The following is a 20,245-nucleotide window of genomic DNA, read 5'->3' on the forward strand; positions in this document are numbered from 1 at the left end:
GGCAGAGCAGAAAGCCCAGGATCCCTGCTCATTAATAAGCAGGATTTATCCCCGTGGGGAGCCGGGAAGGAGGGGGGGAGGTCGTGGGGAGAGAGGGGGGAGGCCGTGGGGAGAGAAAGGGGCGAGCAGAGGCCTTTTGCCCCCGACCCCCACCCCCCCAAGCCCCTCACCCGGGCATCCAACCTCCCTCCGAGCATCCTCCGGCCAAGATGCGGGATCCGCCGGGCGAGGCGAGCGGGTCCCCCCGGGAGTGAGGTTTGCTGGGGGTGGGGGGGGGGTGGGGGGGGAGGGCGGAGGAAGAAGAAGAAGAAGAAGAAGAGGAGGAGGAGGAGGAGGGAGAGCTGCCGGGAGGCGATGGCGGGTTTTTAGGGCGCGGGGTGCGTGTGCGCGTTGCGGGAGGGCAGAGGCACCGCATTGCTGAGAGCCCCGGCCCCGCCATGCCGCCGCGCCGGAGCCAGCCCGGCCGGCCGGGCAGCCCGCGGGGCGGGGCGCAGCGCCGGCTCTGAGCCTTTCGGGGTGCCCTGGGCTGCCCAGCGCACCTTGGGGGGTTAGTTTTCCTTTTTCCTTCTCTTGGCATTTGGCCTCTTTTTTTTTTTTTTTCTCCTTCCCCCCCCACCCCCCCACCCCCGTTTCCCTGCCTTGGATGGTTTTTAGGTGGAGTCGTTTGCACCAAAACCCAATAGCTGCTGCTGTTCTTGCTGCTATTTTTTTTTTTTTTTTTTTTAATGATACTGTTTCCACAGCAGGGGAAGAGAGAACTGATCCCGAATATACTCCCAGAGAATGAATAATCACAAGAAACTGGCTTAAGCAGCTCCGTGGATCTGGTGCATGATTTCGATTGAGTTTGATTTGATTTGATTTTTTTTTTTTAATTTTTTATTTTTTCCCCAAGTCATCGTTCGCATTTTATTTCCTGCATTTCTTTTTTTTTTTTTTTTTTTTTCACCTTTTGAGGGATTTGCAAACCGAATTACATGCATGTCCAGTGGGGGAAGGTTTAATTTTGACGATGGAGGGTCGTACTGTGGAGGCTGGGAGGACGGAAAGGCTCATGGCCACGGAATCTGTACCGGCCCGAAGGGTCAAGGTGAATATTCGGGCTCCTGGAGTCACGGCTTTGAGGTGCTGGGGGTCTACACTTGGCCCAGCGGCAACACTTACCAGGGCACCTGGGCGCAGGGCAAGCGCCATGGCATTGGCATGGAGAGCAAGGGGAAGTGGGTGTACAAAGGAGAGTGGACCCATGGATTTAAGGGACGGTACGGGGTCCGAGAATGCACTGGAAATGGGGCCAAGTACGAAGGCACCTGGAGCAATGGATTACAGGATGGCTACGGGACAGAGACCTACTCGGATGGAGGTAGGTGCTGCATTGATACCTTCCCGGCCGGGGTGGGGGGGGTGGTGTGGGGGTACAAACCTCCAAACGGGGACCCTGGCTTTGGGCTGGAGTCTGTGAGTTTGCAACCTGCTCGCTTGGAGCGAGGGACGCTCGTACCCCGCAGGAGAGAGGGAACGAGCCCAGCGTGGCACCGGCCCAGCTCTTGGCCACAGGTAGCCCCATATGTTCCGCGGGTCTCTGGGTGCCGGGTCCTCCCCCCCACACCCCCCCATATCGCCTCGACCAGGCTTTTTGGGGAGGGGAGCTGGCTGTGTGGGTGGGGGACACCCAGCTCTCGCCCTGGGGGGGGTTGGAGGATGGGGTGGGCCGAGCCGTTGGGAGACGACCCAAGTTGCACATGGGATTCGTGGTTCTGACTGCACCACTGGAACCTGTAGGATTTGCATCGAAGCAACCCGGGGCAGAGGGGGAGGTCCGGGGTGGGGGGTCCAGGGCAGATGGGTGCAGCTTTGGTGCTGTAAATGCTTCCAGCCAGGAGCTGGGGTCTTCGCACACCCTGCAGCCCCTCCAAACGCAGCCCCACGCTTAATAATACCAAGCAAAAGACTTTAATTCAGACAAGAGTCTTACATTCCTAGTTTACAGCTTAATGCTTAGTGTAGGGGCTCAGAGGGATCACCAAAGCTATTCTCTGCTGTCAACACGGCTTAACGAGACGTGGAGGGGAAACTAGGATTAAATAAAAAAACAAGAAAACCCAATTGGAGCGATCCAAAAAAAAAAAATTTGCTGGACTAACAAGCTTTAAGGCCGAACTAGGAGAAACAGCTGGTGCTGTGCTGTAAGTGGCTGTATCATCCTCGCTCGTGTTTTGTGGCTACTTCCATCTAAATTGCCACCATAATACGAGGCAGGCCTACCTGCCGGCAGCCAGGGGCATTCGGCAGCGCTGCCCCGGTGTTTTGTTGGCAAACATGTCCCTCTAAAGCAGGCTTATTTCTTTTTTTTTTTTTTTTAAGACATTATCGTTTTCCAGGACTGCTACGTTAAGGAAATTGCAGCACTGATGAGCTCCATCGCAGCCTTCCTGAAAGGTGCTGCAAGACCTTTCTCTAGAAAACCCAGTTTGCTGCTTTGTGATTATACAGGGAGGCAAGATTAAACATTATCTGCAGCTGCTCTTTTATGCTCTCAAAGGGAGAGGTGGAACGATCTCTTTGATTTTTAATGATAATTTTGTGCTGGTGGCTTTCTCCTAAAGGAAAATATAGCTGCAACCTTTTGTTTCAGCCGCCTGGAATAGTGCTGGGGTCTGAGCTGGAATCTGCCGAGTGTGTGTTTGCAAGCCGTCAATAAATCCCAGCAGTCCTTCACTTGAGAATAAAGCTTGGTCAGAGAATAATCGCCGTCTCCCACGTTCAAAGCGGTCAGGAGGGGGTGGGTGGGGGGGGTGTCTCTGCGTGTTCCCAACGCGAGTGCCGCCTCCCTGCTCCCCTCCTGGCACCCAGCCCCTGCCCAGGGGGTTTGCGGGAAGGCAGACAGAAGTCTCCATAAACTACAGGTCTCCGAGGGCTGGGTGTTGCAGGGCCGGCCCCGTCCCCGGGCACACATGTGCCCCCCACCCCGGCTGCCAACTGCAGCGCAGCAGTTTTTTGGGAAACCCGGGGAGCATCTCCAAATTGGGGTGGCTTACCAGCAGTTTCACTGTTTCTGAGAACCTACCAGAAGCAAAGAGCTTTTTTCTTCCATCTTGTCAGGCCAGTTTGGGCACGGAAAAGCTCCATTGCATGTTTATCGTTTGAGGAGGAGGGAAGAGGATCAGCGGGAGAAAAGGGCAGGGTCTGTAGCATAAGGAACTCTGCAAACCATCCTGGGAGGAGGGGACGGCGGTGCTGGGGAAAGGCAGAGCGATGGTACCTGTGGCCAAGCCCATCCTGCTGCCGGCAGCGGGGACAGGCCCCGACGGGCTCCTCCACACCAACTTCCCCCCATTTCAGTTGGGCAGTCGCCGTGGGATGACCGAACCCAGCTGAAATTACACTTTCACCCCCTCGGTTGCAAGCACCCAGAGGCCACGGCCCTTTTCCCAGTTGCCTGGCACCATTCTGGGTAGAAAACACCAAAGTTGGGCATCTCCAGCCTTTTGGACACTGGAACCTTAACGAACTTTGTGTGTTTGGATGCGAGAAGCTGGTGCGTGCAGGAGCGCTGCTGGAAGGGTGGCTGCGCAGCTATGGCACAGGGGAGGCAACTGTTGGGAAGGATGTTTCTCATTAATCTATTCAAGTTATTACCTTCATCAAACTGAAGTATCCTAGAATCCTCGCCCCAGCATCTGTCACTTGCCACCCACAGATAAATATTCATCCCTTGCATATTTTTTTTTTTTTAGCACATCCACCAGAGCTAGGGGATGGGTCCCTAAATGCGCAGCGAGGCTCAGGAAGCGAGATGCCCAGAATTCATGGGTTTTCACTCCCAATTTTACCATTTCCTTGCACGGCAGTGGGTAAGGGCAAATCTCAACACGCCAGCAGCCGTTGCCAGCGCTATCTTGGGGAGCAGTATTTTGTGTGACCGATGCGCACGTGGTGATGCCTTGGGCTTGGACGTGGGGTATGGCATGCGGTGGCCTGAGCCGAGTTGCCACCCGCCCCCCCGGCGCTCGCCAGCCCAGGTACCGTCCCCCCAGCCCCCCCGGCTCCCCACGCCGGGTGCTCACGCCTGCCACACGCACGCACGCTTCCCCCACATGCAGCTTGCCGATCTCACACCTCCCACGCCGACACACTCATCGCCATGCACACACGCCTCTCCTCCCCACGCCGAGACGGCGCTTCGCCCCTCCGCTCGCATACCCACACGCACGTGGTCAGCCCCCGGCCCCGCGCCAGCGCTCCCTGACCCCTGCACGCGCCAGATGAGAGCGAGCTGTGTGCCCCAAGCCATGCGGGTACGTGCTCATCGACCCAGACCTATGACACAGAGCCCAAATAAACAGAGCCACGCTGTTCCCCTGGAATCCCACACTTGGCCAATTCTCCCTGGCGCTGCTGCGTGCCTGACCCACGGTCCTGTCTTTCCCCTGCACACACGCACTCATTCAGACCCCCCCCGAACAACGATACTGCCGAGACATCCTTATCTTCCTGCCAAAAATCCCTGCCACCTCCTGCCCCCATCCAGGAGCACCCAGATATTACATAAACCAGGCTTCTGAGAGTTGCTTCAGCCAGATGCTGGAGTTGTGCCGCGCATTTGCTGGGCCTGATTCAGCCCAGCTCCAGAGCAGGAGCAGGCATGCTCCCTTGCTCCAGGAGGAAGGGGCTGCATCCACCTGGATCAGCACCGATGTGAGCCGGAGCCGCTGAGGTCGCCCTGGCTGGGGCTGGTGGAACCTTTCTGGAGCAGAGGGTTGGAGACCTCCTCCCATTGGAGACCGTCTCCTGAGATCAGGAGACATCTCAGCTGGTTCCTGCCTTTCTGTAACTCCACGGACACTTTGGAAATAGTGGTTTTACCCTGGGGACAGTTTGGGGTGTAACTGCAGGCTTGCCATGGGGATCCGAGGGCTGTGCGTTGGGTTTGGGTTTTGCTGCCAAAACCATTGTGGGAGTGGATAAGATGGGGTGGATAAAGGAAGCCCCAAATCTGCTTTTGCCCTTTCCATCCCCACCAAAGCTGTTTTTCTTCTCCCTCCACCTCTCCCCAGCTGAGCATTTGGGATCTGAGACAGGACAGGGGCTCAGGGAGGGACCAGCCCCTCTCTAGGGTCTCCCAGTGCCCAGCCAGCCCTCGGGGAACAACTCGCAGTGGTTTTCCAGGCTGGAGGTGTCTGTGGTGCATCGGGACCACACCAGGTCCCTCCTGCTGCCACCCCTTCACCCCATCCTGGGTGCCCACGTGCTCCACGCAGCTTTGTTTCTCAGGAGGGCTACCCCAAAAGGGATGGGCGGTCGCATCGCCGTGTTCATCTTGTGTAATCCTCCGTGCCCACTCACCTAAATGAATCATCCCTTTGATAGGTGAGTGAAATATAATTAGTGTTTTCATTGTTAGCACCGTGTGAGTAGGCAAGTGGGTTTTCTTGGCCCGCGTTGGGAAATTTTCATGCTTTGGGAGCGATGGGGAGAGGGAAGCAGTGCAGTGGGAGCTGCCGGTGTGGGCTCTCTCGCAGCCTGTCCTGCCCAGGCAGGAGCCACGGTGGCTCCTTGCCCCACTTTCCCCACCTCTGTGGTGGCACCGGTGACACCTCCAGCCGCTCCTTTAGCAGGAGCTACTGACCAAATGGCTTTGAAATGGTTGAGGAGGTGAAAAACATGAAATATTTTGAAAAAGCAGGCCCCTTGCCAGCGTAGAGGGCTGCTTTGGGGGGATGGACCAGGGATGCCGGGGGGGGGACCTGCTTGTCCGGGAAGGGGCTGCATCCCCCTCGCCTGAGCTGAGAAGTGTTTTTGGGTGAACCACCACCGGCCAGTGCCGCTAAGGGCAGCGGCATCACCAAGCGCTGCCTCATGCCTCTCTACATACCGGGGTTTTTCACGGGTTCTTCTACAGTTGCAGGGAACCAACGAGCGAGGGCAAATTTCCATGCGATCTATTAATAGCGCGGATGTCAGAAATACCTTAAAAGTATCAGCTCTCGTCTTATTTTGCTGCCGGGAAGGAATTGTTGATGCACTTTAAATAGTGGGCGGAAACGAGCAAATACAAATGCGCCCTGATCCCTGATCCTCCTGGTTCCTGCAGAATCCAGACACACGTAGCTGATCCTAACAACCCCCCCAAGAGCCTGATAATTAAAAAAAAAGCTATGAACTTTGTTTATAAAATATCTCGCTCGCTAGATTTGGTATGGAAGATGTTTGCAGTGCAGCAGTCATTATAGGAGAGCGATAAGAGAAACATGAGGACCCGCCGAACATAGGAAAATGAATCAAAATACTAAATGAAGATTCTGACCAGCGTCATTAAAAATAAATGATATGAACTCATGGTTATTACTTATCTCACTGGAACATGCTGCTTAGTTTCAGGTACAGCTCAGGACAGAGGAAGAAGGATTTTGACCCCGGGGAAAAGTACATGAGATAGAAATTGCCAGACAGGCTTAGACCCTCACTCCATCTTCTCGAGTTTTTTATCCAGATGTGATGTTCCAGGGGATGGTGTAGGACCAACCCTGGAGGGATCTGACCCCCTTACACACCTCTCCCTGACCCATAATAGAGGGTGACCTGAGTCCTGAAGCACAACTTTAATATCCATTCACTGGGGATGCTGGGGTGGGTTTCTCACAGCTTTTAATGCAAATCTCAGGATATTTGCATGTGATTTGATATCCCATGGGGCTCCTCGTGGTTGGGTGACATCTGCTCCTGTAACTGAACGTTTTTTTTCCTTGAAGCTCCAGCTTGTGGAATCATGTGATTTTGCAAGATTTTCAGCTTCATTTTTGAAGCAAGGTTTCCACCCAGACTATTGCAGAAAAGTCATTCTTACAGGCTGGAAACCAGCAGACAAGAGCTAAAAATGCCTTCTGTTTAAAAATGCCTTGATTTTAAAATGAACCTGATTAATTTTGAATGCTTTGAGTCAGGTAACGCTGATGTAGATGAATGATCTGTATTAACATAGGCATGACTTGAAGATACAGAAGCTGGGCAGGGTGAGGTTGGTGATGGTCTTATAGGGGGAAAAACACTGTGGTTTAGCATCTGCCTGGGGAGATTTGGCAGTTTTTGCCTGTTTGGGGTCTGGCTTTGGCATTGGCTGAAATCCTGACCAAGAAAGGATTTTTTTTTTGGCAGGAGTTTGCAATAGTTACGGGAGAGTCTTGATGCTAGTTTACCTCTGCAGTAAGTTGTTTAACTTACAATTAAAGTATTTGTTAACAAAAAAGGGGAGCTTGGAGAAAAAAAAATACTTGAACAGCAAGTGTTTATGTTTTGGGGTTTGATATTGGCTTTTCAAAGAGACATTCTGGCCTTTGAATCAAAAATCCTTAAAAATTGCAATCGATGCATGAACATTCCCTTAGACCAGCCATTCCTGTCCCAAAATTATTCCCTGAAGAGGTTCCACTTACTCTTAACATACAGCAGAGCATCATGAATTTTCATGAATGAGTGAAAAGCCAGAGCAAGGTCCCTAAGTTTGCAGATATTTAAACCAAGACGATCTCTATAAAGATACGATTTGTTGCTCAGGGCATCACTTTGGGTCTGTAAGGTGTTTCTTTGGACTGAATAAGGGGTTGGATCATTTATTTCACAGGAAATAAGTAAACCCTGTTCTCACCTTGTCCCATCCTGTGCCGTCCCCGCTCCTGGTACAGCCTCGTATCCCACATCCGTGGGGAGCTCAGCCTCGTCCCACGCACCTGAGCATCTCCCACACCTCTCAAGGGACGCAGCCACCCAAAACCCGGCGCCGGCACGCAGCGCCGTTTGCGAGCACCGGAGAATTAGCCCTTACTCCCGTGAGCTCTGCCGAGAAATGGGGTGAGATCACAGAGTTTGCGATGAGGATTAGAGCGCTGGCGGATTAACGGACTAAGCATTAGCCCGATTTCACTCTGCTTTGTGAGAGGAGCACATTAGCTGTAATAAAGGCGCTGAGCGATATGTTAATGTGTTTCGCACCCCTCGTGCTAAAGCCTCATCCTGGTTTTGGTCCCAGTCGGTGTCCAAATCTGCAGGGATTCGGCTGCTCTGGGCCCCGTTTCACCAGGGGATGATGCTCCCTTGACTTTCCTTGGCTCCAGCAAACCTGGCACTTCCCATTCCCAGGAAGACTAGAAATTTCTTGCTTTAGTTTTTTCCTTTTAGAAAGCTACATTTCCCCTGACTCCAGGATCTGGTGCTTTAAGAAAAATCGTGACTGGCCTGAGATGCATTATGAGCCCCATCAGAATTAGCAATGCTGAGATTTGATTGTCATTATAATGGTTTGAAGCATTTCTCCGAATGCTGGCTGGAAAAGGCAATTACTAACGAACGCAAACAGGCTCGGGGAAGCAGGAGATACAGAAGCAATGAGAAGGAAGAGGGAGGGGGTGCTCAGCACAGACTTGCGTTGTCCTGCACACCACAGAGAGCAAATTGAGTTTTTTCCCCCTCAAAGCAAATAGCTGAAATACCTCAGAAGCTGTTGTCAGGTGAGCCCGAACCTAGTCATGGGTCTGGGGGGATGCTCCTCTCGCAGATGTTCTCCGAGCTGAATTTCCATATGTGATTCTTCTGGAGTGGCTTCTCCTTAATATTATAAGGGCACGTATTCATTACTGGCCAGTCCCTGTGAAAAATGGTTTAATCCCTGCGGCTGGGGTTATCTTGAGGGGTAGGACACCAGCTTCAGGGCTTTGCCCCCTTCCCTGCCCTGCCATAGGTTTGCTGTAGGCTGGGCAAAGCCACTTCGTGGCCGCAGCAGAAGGAGCCACACACCTTGTTTTGTTGGAGGAGCTCATCCTCCATCTCGCTCTGCGCCTCAGTTTCCCCTCTGTAAGTGCAAACAGCAGCAGTCTTTGCAGTGCCATGACACACGTTGTTTGCCAGTGAGGGAAGCAGCTTCATTCTGCTGATCTGATTGCAAAGTATCTTTGTGGCAGTCATCATGGCAATGAGAATGTAAAGGACTCCCCATGTTTTGGATGGGGCTCACACCCCCCAGATAAGCATTCTCGCCACATGTGGCCCTGCTTTTCAGGTGCAGACCAGCCCTGCACCCATCTCTACCTGCTTGCAAAGTGATCTCTTACGCTCCGTCACCCAAACCCAACCACCCCACTGGTTTGTTTCCTTAGATGGAGGGTCCCTGCCATTTAGCTTTAAAAAGTGATAGCTAACTGTGCTGATAGGAGCTGCACAACTGTAATGATTTATTATTTGCAGAGGCCCAGCAACAGACTTAATGCTACCCAGCACCCAGGCAGCAGCAAAGCAGCCCACGACAGCTCTGCTCGCGTCCTCTCTTCTCTCTGCTCTGCTCTTTGCCGTTCTCCTGTCTCCCTTCCCTTCTCTCCTCCACAGATGCCTAGACCTCACTGTGCCCAGCAAGTATGTATGTATCCAGCCTTGCATTAAGCAACATGACTAACATCCATCACGTGTTCGTGCCTGCAGATTATATTTGCATACTCAAAAATCCATACTTTATTTCTTCCCCTGTGTAAGCAGTTACCAGAGCATATTTTTGGCAAATTAGCAGCCCCAGCAGAAGCATCTGACTGTGTTTTTAGCATGACTTGGTGGTGGTCAGAGGCATGGAGAGCCTTGGCAGGGCTGGCAGGGAGATAATTCGCGGCTGATCCGTGCGGCATTGCACACACGCACCGTCACCGGTTCCCACCTTTCACGGTGGGCGATGCAGATGGCAAGTCCTAGCCCTCCATACCATGCCTGCATGGGATTTAGGTGAGCATTTGGGGGACGGTTGCTGGTCTCTGCCCAATAGCTGGGGACAGGGCAGGGAATGCAAGTCACCCAGCACAACGCCTTGTCCCGCTGCCAGGAGTGCAGGAGGAACGGCTCTGAGGAGGGCTTGGCACCAAATATGCACCCATATGCATGCTCAGGAGGACCCATACGTACAAGTAGCACCTTTGGGGGGCATATTTTTACCACCAAGGCCCCCTGACTGCTGGACATCAGCTGGGGTGGCCAACGAGCGTGTCCCCATCATCACACCATCAGGACTGAGGCTGAATTAGCATCCTCCAGGCCTCTCTTTTCTCTCATGCATCTTCTCTTTGGGATGGAGGTTTCTGAGATGCTAAACGTGATTTGGGCATGAATCCTCCCTGGGACTTTCTGATATCGCAAAGCTGGAAAGTGGTATCTGTAAAACTTCCTCCTTCTTTTGGAATTCAAGAGACCGGCCTAATTATTGCCATCGGATGTCTTTAATTAATATGCTACAGAGATCAGAGATAAGAGGGGGGGGTGAGCATACCAGGAAGGATCCTTCGCAAGATAAACTAGCAATTTGCAAGGCCTAATTACTTTGGCTGGGTTTGGAAAAGTGGATGGGCGCTTTGGACAACTCAGACCTCATTCCCAAATTTTGCTGAGTGGCGGAAGGAAGCTGGGAGGGTTGGACCACTGCTGCTGCCGAACAGTCACTGTAACAGGCGGATCTGGCTGTGCTTCAAGGATGGGACAGAGGCTACAGAGAAACCTGCCCTTTGAAGCCTGCTGCTCCCATGTTCTGTGAAAGCCTGGGTAGCTGCGCCCGTGTCACTGATTATTTTAGCTAACGTGGAAATACCTTGCATTGACCCGTGATGGTGGGTTGTTTGTGGGGTTTTTTTAACTCAATGATGGGTAAGGAATATTTTTCTAAGCATTTGACTTCTTCTGAGGTCGTGTTGTGATAATAATATGTATGTGCCCACGGGCCTCAAAATGCTTTACAGCATCCTAAATAACTGCTTGAATTTCTCCGTGTGAGAAACTGAAGCGGAGCAAGGCAGGGCAGGTCTGTGCAAACCTCCCTGTGTGCTTTACCCCATGTGCTTGCCAAGGGCTTTGTCCTGCAGGACACGGAACTGGCTGTCTCTGTTTGGGAAAAGCCTGTGAGCAGCCTTCAGTCCATAAAGCTTGTACTTAATGGTGTCCCTGGAGTGGAGCCAGAGGGCTCAGCAGCCTGCAAAATGCCAAATCCTTGAGTATGGGGAGAGGGACGGAAGAAAATGCAGCCATTCCAACCCCAAAAATCCTGAATTCTGTCTCCTTCCAATGCCATGGTGGAGATGGACCAGGTTTATATCCAAGTGAATGATCCCACTTTCAGCCACGGGAAGCCCCATGTGCTGGGTGCTGAGCAGCTCATCTTCACCCCTTGGGGCTACCCCCAGTATCATTCAAAATCCACTTATTGCTCTGGTGTGCCCTAAGGTGCTGCTTGTTTGTTGGAAAGCTGGACTCCCCCGGGCATCGTTGTTGGTCTTTGCCATCTCTCCGTAAGCAGGAGAAGACTGTGGGTGCCAGGCAGCCCCTCAGCTTGGGGCAGCAAGCAGCAAAGCCGGGCGCTTTCCACCCTCTGGCATTTCTCACCTTCACCTGCTGAGTGCAGCACTGTAGGCCACCTCCATCTGGGCCAGAAAGGCCATTTTCTAGGTGTTTCAGGTCTCCTTTGCCTCTCCGTTGCTTTGTTCTGTGCAAAATGCACCTGGTATAGAGACAAGCGGCATCAATGAAGTGACTCTTCTTCTTGCCTGAGGTTTCAGCCCAGGGTGCTGCGTGTGGGAAGAGCAAGACATGAGTTGGTTGCCTCTTCCCAGTCATGGTGAAGACCTCATGTACAAGAGCGAGCAGCTCCCTCTGCAGTCCTGGGCCCACGAGCACCTACACGAGCCCCACCGCAGCGGCTGGACCCCCAGGAGATGAGCTGGAGATGGAGATGGGTCTCCTCCTTCCCCGCTCCCCAGGAAAATCCCAAAAAGCTCTTTGGCAAAGCCAAAGAAATGAACGGAAACCCGTAATTCTTTCCGGTGTCTGTAATGCCTCAGATCCTCCAGGAGCACTTTGCAAATAGGAGCTAATTAGTCTTCCCAATACCCAGCTGAATCGCTGGAGTGCTGCTGCATTATCCCTGTTTCCAGCAGGGAACACAGAGGCGCAGAGGTTGCACCCAGCCATCTCGTAGTCGGCTTTGCGCAGGGTCCTGCTCACCTCCCTGATTCTGCAAGGTGCAAACCAGGGCTAACCCTGATTTCGGGGATTTTGGCATTATGGGGACAAGAGGAGCAGCCCTGCAGACTCTGCTCTCTTCCCAGAATATATTTTAGCCTCCTGAGCCAAATGCTGAGAAAGCGCTGAATAACTTCAACAAATTAGATTACTTTTTGGTACTTGTCATTTCTCAAAACATTTTATCTTCTGCTGGAGCATCAGAAATGATGCTTTGGAGGCCAGTGACTTCCCGCTTTCTGCTTTCAGCCCAGCTGTCTTCAGCCAAGGATGGGGCTCCACATGGTCTTCAAAGCAATGGAAATTCCTGCAGGAGTTTTAAAAGCCATTTGGAAACAACCCAGCCTTGTTCCAAGGGGAGTGAGCCAAAAAAACCCCAAACCCCAGGCTTAAGGACAGAATTGAAAGTGGCCAACAACTGCATTGCCTCTTTTCTTCCCTCCATGTTTCCATCCCAACTTTCCCTGTCTTCCCCACAAGCCCGTTCCCTTGCTCACGCTCCATCTGCAGTTTCTGAAAGAGGAATTTTCTTGCCGATCCATCTTTCAGGATGACTTCAGTTATTTTCTCCTAGCCTCAGGTTACGCCCTCTCCTTGTCTCTGCTCTGCACACGCGTGGCCACATCCCCACCCTTCTTGGCATCACCTCTATCTTGGCCAAATCCTGCTGGAGCGATGACACCAGAAGTCAAAAAATTTTCCCTGGGGTAAAACCACGGCAAGCATGAGCACAACCTGCTTATTCCCTTGGGCTCTGTTTTTACTGCAGAATTCCCATTCCCAGGGCAGGACCAGGCCCCCTTTTCAGCAGGGTGGTAGTGGTGGCTGAGATTTCTTGGCTTGGATGTCCAGTGCTCTCCTGTCCTGCATCTGCTCTTGTCCACGACTTCCAGCCAGCCCTAGCCCTGCCTGCACAGCTCGGCTGCCTGTGCGATGCTGCCCTGACCACGTAATGGATGCTGCATTTTCCCCACTGCAATCACTCCATTAATATCATGCAATTAATGCTTTGGGAAGCTTTTTGCAAATATTGATAGTAAGGAAAGAGCTACAACGCAGAAATGGCTGCTGCTTCGGTTGTATTACCATAGTAAGTCACAAATTACCGAGCTCAGGAGGACTTTCTTTCCATGTCCAAGGCTTTCTTGGCTGCTCTTTGTCTTTTTTGCCCAGTGCAAAAGGCCCATACAGAAGTGGGATGGAGATTTGTGGCATCTTGGAGGCATCCATAACAGTGACCTGCATGGCTGCGGGGAAGAGGTTGGCACGTTTTCCTCCCCAGCAATTCTCCTCCGTCACGCTGGCTTTGCCTCTTTTCTGTAGGGCTTGGGCAGTGCAGTCAGCTTGTGGCCAGGACTGCAGTAGCCTTGGCTTGCTCGCTGCTTCCCATCCCAACGGAGGCATGTTCCCCTCTGGCACACAAGTTAAAGAGGGCATCTGCTCTTCTGCCCCGACCCTGGGAGGTGCTCAGCTCTCTACATTTGCACTGAAGTCCTTGAGAACCTCTGTTCAGCACCTCAGCAGATCAGTCTGGGGACCTTTTGCATCAGACATGCTCGTCCCATTACCCCCAGCCCCATCCTATGGTCCCCACTGCACTGGCTTCCCATTGCATGTCCCTTTTCAGCTCCCTAGCTCTGAAACAGCTATAGCTGGTCCATCCAGGCACGGAAAGTGGAAAATCATAAAATCCTGTTTCCTCTACAGAGAGAAAGAGTCTCCTGGCTCCTTGTGAGATTAAACTTCGTGCATATATCTGCAAATGTTTAGGGGGCAGGGGTTAAGCTGAGCAGTGCAAGGGGAGGAGGTGACAGTGCTTAGCAATGCAGATCAGAGGGCTCTGAGACCTTCCAGTGTTTACGGCCAAATCCTGGGATATTTAGGGGTTTAAAACATAATAAAGTTAGATGAAGTGCTGTTTGGGTAAGGAAGGATGGACAATCTCAGCTCCCTGGAAGGAATCTCTTTGGTGTGCTGGTGGCCATGAAGATGGTCAGATGTCTTGGTAGCCATCAGGGAGGTGGCTGTGCCCTCCCAGGCAACCCCCAGAGGTAATCCACGCTGCTGCCTCCAGCAGGAAAGCAAGTAGGAGAGCCACAACACCCCTGAAAGCATGTGTGGGGTGTGGGTTTTACTCTCTGCTGGGAGTTGCTCCATGATTCTGGGAGGGGAGAAGCAGGACGGGCTGGCTGGCTGGGCTGGCTCCTCACCTCCTTGCATCCTCTACCTCGAAAAATCAGCCTTGCCAAGGAGATGCAGAGATTGCTCCTGGCAGCCGTGCAGTTCTAGGAGTAGGTTGTAAGACCATGCAAAGATGACAGCTTCCCGGGCACCTCTGCCTCGCTGGAGATACACACAGGCGCTCGCTGCAGCTGTAACCTGCTGTGACCAATTTGCCGCCTCTGCTCCAGCTGAGACGCGCTGTCACGCCTGCTCCGAGAGCGCTTTGTTCTGCTCTTTGCCTCTGCCTCTGGTTTTCAGCAAAGGGCCGTGCTTGCTTTATGGTGCTTTGGTTTAATCCGCCTTTTTTTTTTTTTTTTTTTTTTTTCACAGCTGCGGATTTGCTAGGAGACAGGGAGGTCAAGGGACCTGCGTGGGGCCAGGGACTGAGTCAAGGGATTCAGCCATGGGAAAGGGAGTCAAGGACTCGGGCAGGGCAGGCTCTGACAAATCTCGTGCAGGATCTTTTCTCCCTGTCCCCACAGTGGCATCTTTCCCTGAAACCCATTGAATCCATCTCTATAGGAAACAGGAAGCTGAGCACAGTGCAAGGACATCCCAAGACGTCTTGGGGGCTCCCTTTGTGGGGGTGCTCAGCGTGTTGGGGGAAATCTCTCTCACCCGGCTTCTGCCCATCGCCCCCAGTAGGTTGTCCTGCTGAGATGCGCTGAGAAGGAGCCAGAAAGGGAAGCGAGATGGTGCCAGGTCTGCAGGGGATGGATGGGTGACTTTGTGGGCTCTGCCCTGCCCCAGGCACCGTTCCAGGGTGCCACTGGGCACGGGGAGAGCCGTGGTCACGCAGCATCAGTTTGTTGCCTGTTTTTGGAGACACCAAAGTGGGCTGCAGCGGGTCAAGCCCAGCTCACAGCTCACACCCAACCACAGGACATGTCTGATGTTTCCTCAGAGCTGTTTACCAACCGTCTTGCTGGTTGTCCCCCATCCTTCTCCCCGGCGGCACTGCCACCACCTCCTCGCCCTGTCCTGCCATAATCCTGGTGCTCTGCCTCCCTCCCCAGTGCTAATCCTATAAACCCTCGGTAAATCCTGCCTGCCTGGCCCTGCCTCTCCTTGTCCCTTCTCTGAGGCAGTCTTTGTGGGGTGCCCTAGCTTGGGACTGGCATTTTTTTTGGGTGCACAAGGCTGTCACCCACATAATGTAGCACCTTGGGGGGTTGCTTGCATCAGAGCACTGGGAAGGATGCCCAAGCCCCAGGAGGTTTGTTCAAAGAGCTCTTGGCTATTAGATGAGACAGCTCATGCACCCCTAAATGCACCCCAAAATGTGCCCGGGTGCTAGTTTCACACTCTTGGGAAGCAGTTGCCGTGCTCAGCATGAGCCGCTTCAGCCTGCACCTGTCTCCAGAGCTACCACTGAGCCCCGGGGACAGGGTGGTGGAAACCCCTAAGGGAGTCCTGGGGGTAGGATCGGGATGAGGAATGAAACAGAGCAGAAGGATGTGTCACTGTAGGGTTGGGATCACTCCTTGGAGCGAGGGTTGGGTTTATCTGGGCTGGGGATGGCCAGCACAGCCTGTTTTAATAATCCTTTCCACTGGGGCATTGGAAAATATTGAGAGGGAAAACACTGCAGCAAGGCAGATAGGTCTCAGGGAACAATATTTTTGCAGCCAAAAGAGCCGGCTCAGGTGGACCCAACAGGTTGCTCATGTCTACGAATCACAACCTGATTGCAAAGAGCATCTTGTGCAGAGAGGGTATGGAAAGTCTTTATCAGACTGAGCTGGTGGTAATCATCCAGGCTGTTTTCGTCGGGGCTGTTTCAGTTTGATTCTCATAGGGTTCACTGTTTCAGCAAGTCTATTTTAAGACTCCCTTGGCGTGCAGGAGCAGGGCTGGCACAAAAGGAGGCCCCGGTGCTGCAAGGTGCTGCCTGTGCCCGTCCCAGCACAGGGCCTTGCTCTTGGCATCGCCAGCCGGGGGTGGGGGGCAGCAGGGCAGCCCGGGGCCAGGACTGGCCGCAGCATCCCAGCAGCACCAGTGTCAGGCGAGGAGCTGTCCTCAGGCTCATCAATCCGCCCCACGAGGGCTTAGGCGGGAGGTGAATCACTACATCTCGAGCTAGTCCAGAAGAGATTAAGCTAACCTAAGAATAAAAACAAGCCCCGCAGTTCAACCAGCTGGGCTAAAATGCAAAAGCGTGGCAATCGCTGAGCTCCAGGAGGGGAAGGGGTTATAAACCCCGGGCAGATTACCACCGCACATTTCGGCGCGCAGGGCAGGTGTTATACTCTGGTTGTGCTTCCTGGGCTGGATGGGTTTCTTGTGCCTCCATTTCCAGTGTCACAGCAAGGTCCCGTGTGTGTTTCATCCCATTAACGACTAGTTAATCAACTCCAGTAAGTGCCCACGCAAATATAGGAGTTCAAACAGGGGCACATTTCCAAGGAGAATGACCAAATGGATCTCTGCTTCTGAGGCCTTTATTTCTACAGAGCTGCTCCCTTCCGCTACACGCCGGATGAAAGGCACTATGTATATAAATAAATGCATTGTAATATACCATCCGCTTTGATCACTGCCGGCAGCATGGATGGGATCAAAGTCTGCTCCCGGATAACAATTCCCCTACCCCGTCTCCCTTCTCCCTTCCCTTTCAAATTAGGGGCTGTTCTGAGGGACAGTTCCTCGAAGCATCGCTCCCTGCACGCTGGTGCCTTGGCTGGTTTCTGATATTTCCACGCTGCAGCTGGAGTGCATGCCTGCAATCCAACCAAGATGTTATTTTTTTCCTCCCACAACGTGACATTACAATCCTTGTCATGGAGATGGGACTGGGATCCAGAGCTGCATTTTGTGTTTCCTGCTAGTGAAGGGCTTGCAAAGGAGTTGACCCAGTGCTGAGGGATCTGGTGGAGTTGAGAATGGTCAGTGTGAGGTTCATGGTTGGACTGGAGGATCTTCAAGTGCTTTTCCAACCCAGATGATTCTGGGATTCTGAGTTTGACACTGCTAGTGGTCCACGGGATGCCATGCCATGAAACCCCTCTTTGCTTTTGTCTCCTCTTCCCAGGGACATACCAGGGCCAGTGGGTCGGAGGGATGCGCCAGGGTTACGGCGTCCGGCAGAGCGTTCCCTACGGCATGGCTGCGGTTATCAGGTCACCCCTGAGGACGTCCATCAACTCCCTGCGCAGTGAGCACACCAACGGCACAGCGCTGCACCCCGACTCCTCGCCGGCGGTGGCTGGCAGCCCCGCCGTCTCCCGAGGTGGCTTCGTCCTCATGGCCCACAGCGACGCCGAGATCCTCAAGAGCAAGAAGAAGGGCATCTTCCGGCGGTCGCTGCTGAGTGGGCTCAAGCTCCGTAAGTCCGAGTCTAAGAGCTCCTTGGCCAGCCAGCGGAGCAAGCAGAGCTCTTTCCGGAGTGAAGCCGGGATGAGCACCGTCAGCTCCACCGCCAGCGACATCAACTCCACCATCAGCCTGGGCGAGGGCGAAGCTGAGCTCTCCGTCATCGAAGACGACATCGACGCCACCACCACCGAGATCTACGTCGGCGAGTGGAAGAACGACAAGCGGTCGGGCTTCGGGGTGAGCCAACGCTCGGACGGGCTGAAGTATGAGGGAGAATGGGCCAACAACAAGCGCCATGGCTACGGCTGCATGACCTTCCCCGACGGCACCAAGGAGGAGGGCAAGTACAAGCAGAACATCCTGGTCAGTGGCAAGAGGAAGAACCTCATCCCGCTGCGGGCCAGCAAGATCCGCGAGAAGGTGGATCGGGCCGTTGAGGCGGCCGAGCGGGCGGCCACCATCGCCAAGCAGAAAGCGGAGATCGCGGCGTCCAGGTAAGGTGGTCCCCATCCCGACGTGGCGTCTCAGCAGCGGTCCTGCCCCAACGCCTGTGGTTTGATGGGAGAAGTAGGATAAGACTTTTTGTGGTAGTAGGTGCTCAAGGGGGCATTTTAGGAAAGCTGCTGGAGGCAGGCAAGCATGGCGATGGGCATCTGCTGGTGCAGGCAGTGGTTGGTGCTATCTGGACCCCAAAGCAAGAGTGAGGAGCATCCTGGAAAGCCAAGCTGCTGGGCTTGCCCAAACCTCATGGATGGTGTTCAAAATGAGGTGGATCCCAGCTGAATTGTCCCTTGGCTAACTCTGAGGGGGCTGTGGATGCACGGCCTTCCCCAACCAGCCGGCAAGGCCATGCAGGCTCACCCAGAGCAGTGCGTTCGCTGCAGCCTGTGCAGGGGGTGGTTGCACTGTGGTGGGACTGCACTTGTGGGTCACAGTGTGGGGCTCACAGGCTGATAGCTGTCACTTAGGAGGCACTGGGTTATTTACCCCATTTCTCCCGAGCGTCTTTAATAAGCAGGATAATAGCCTTAGCAGAAGAGCTCCTGAGATGCTGTTTGCCCGTATCCTCTGTCTGACTTATAGCCAGGAGGAACCATCCGAGGGTTGGCCTATGCTGGGAGGATTCCCAGCTATTTCTGTTCCCAAAAGAGGTTTTGAGTGGAAAAGCAGTCAAATCGCTGGCTGCAGCTGATGCTCGGGGAGGGTTTGCCCTGCCTGAGGCTCTGCTAGAAAGCAGCAGATCTGGGTGCCCAGATAATCCCTACAAGCCTCAAGAAACCCCCACTCCCCAGGCTGCCTGTAGCCATCATGGAACTGCTCAGTGATTCAGAGCAGGGACCTGATCTGGCTGAAAACCAGCAGGAGGGTGGGGGGAGAGGGGCCATGCATAATTTAGGTTGAAATAGGGTCCAACTCCCAGCTCAAAGCAGGACCAACTCAAGCACCTTCTAGCTGCCTCCCAAAATGCGCCTGGAGCTTTGTGACTCACAGCAAGCTCCCAGACAAGAGGTGAGCCGAGGAGGAAAGGCTCCTCTGCTGAATTCAGGGCTCTTTGTACCACCTTTTAGGGTTGGTTTAATAGAGCATGGACATTCCTTTCTGGTTTCTGAGCAAGTGCTACCTATAGCAGCCAGGCTGGGGAAAAAGGGTGGGGTTAGGGGAAAAACCCAGGTACCTCTTCAGTCGCCTGTGCGGGATTAATTGTTGGGTCTGGATCATTTGTATGCAGAGTCACACTTGAAATCTTTATCAGCATGTCTGCTGATGACTTATCTGCAATGTGAATGAGACTCCCAGGCCTGCTCTGGGAGCATATCTGGGCTTGATGATGTTTTCGAGCTGATGTTGTACCAAACTGTTGTCAAAGGTTTGAAAAAAAAGAAAGAAAAAAATCCCGCTAGATTGCCAGGTAGGAAACAGACTGCAGAGCAGGGGAAAGACCAGATCTTTTCCTGTGATCTGGGGATGCAAATGCCTTGGTACAAAGGCCTGAATCCTGAAAATGTGGAGCTCTAGTCTGCGGGGGGATGCTGGGTCTGGGAACCTGAGCATCCTCCATCCCAGGTGGTAATGGTCCTGGAAAGCCACCAGAGTGGGAGTTGGAAGAGATATGATCTCCCCCATGTTGGAAATGCTTAATGAGCTCTTGACATATAATGTTCCACCTTCTAATTATTAGAGAGAAGGAAAAAAATCAAATTAGATAGGAGTGCCAGGGCATGAATACCTTCCTCCCCTGTACCAGCTGGGGTAAGACGGTCCTGAGCTCCGCTGGAGTGCTGGGGGGGATGATGCAGTCCATGACCATGCATTTGCATGGAGGAGGAGAAAAGCTTTGGGATGTGGGGACCACCCAGAGGACCCCTTTAATCATCAGTGAAGATGGAAAGAAATAAATGAATGGGAGTGCACTGCTTCTAGGATACTCCGTCAGAGACCGAACCTGGTCCCACCAGAAAGTGCTCCGTGAGCAACCTGACATCTCCATCCTGCAGCCCAGCTGCCTCCACTGTTTGCATTTGGTTTTAACTGGTCTGTTGTGGAAGAAAGCAAGTGCCAGGATGCAGGGCTTTGCTCTTTTTGTGACACAGCCATCGCCTCCGGTGCACGAGGGCTGCTGGTGTGTTGAAAAGCCCTTTATTGATCTGCTGCACAGCCCATCTCTCGCTGC

At 53.2% G+C, this 20,245-nt stretch overlaps 1 protein-coding gene across 2 annotated transcripts in view; it reads left to right on the forward strand.

The window, feature by feature from the left end:
• The first annotated feature begins 294 nt into the window (after positions 1-294).
• The window catches only part of JPH3 (junctophilin 3), a 58,460-nt gene continuing 38,509 nt past the window's right edge, over positions 295-20,245 (forward strand). Inside the window, exons 1-2 of one of the 2 annotated variants that reach the window (XM_074881998.1) lie at positions 295-1,363; positions 17,291-18,068. In XM_074881998.1, the coding sequence (XP_074738099.1) occupies positions 982-1,363; positions 17,291-18,068 (1,160 nt within the window). In that variant the 5' untranslated portion in view covers positions 295-981. Of the gene's footprint in view, positions 1,364-2,635; positions 2,852-17,290; positions 18,069-20,245 lie in introns of those variants that run through there. The other variant, XM_074881999.1, reaches the window with a different exon arrangement.

The sequence above is a fragment of the Strix uralensis genome, chromosome 12, assembly GCF_047716275.1.
Source record: "Strix uralensis isolate ZFMK-TIS-50842 chromosome 12, bStrUra1, whole genome shotgun sequence".
Classification (NCBI taxonomy): domain Eukaryota; kingdom Metazoa; phylum Chordata; class Aves; order Strigiformes; family Strigidae; genus Strix; species Strix uralensis.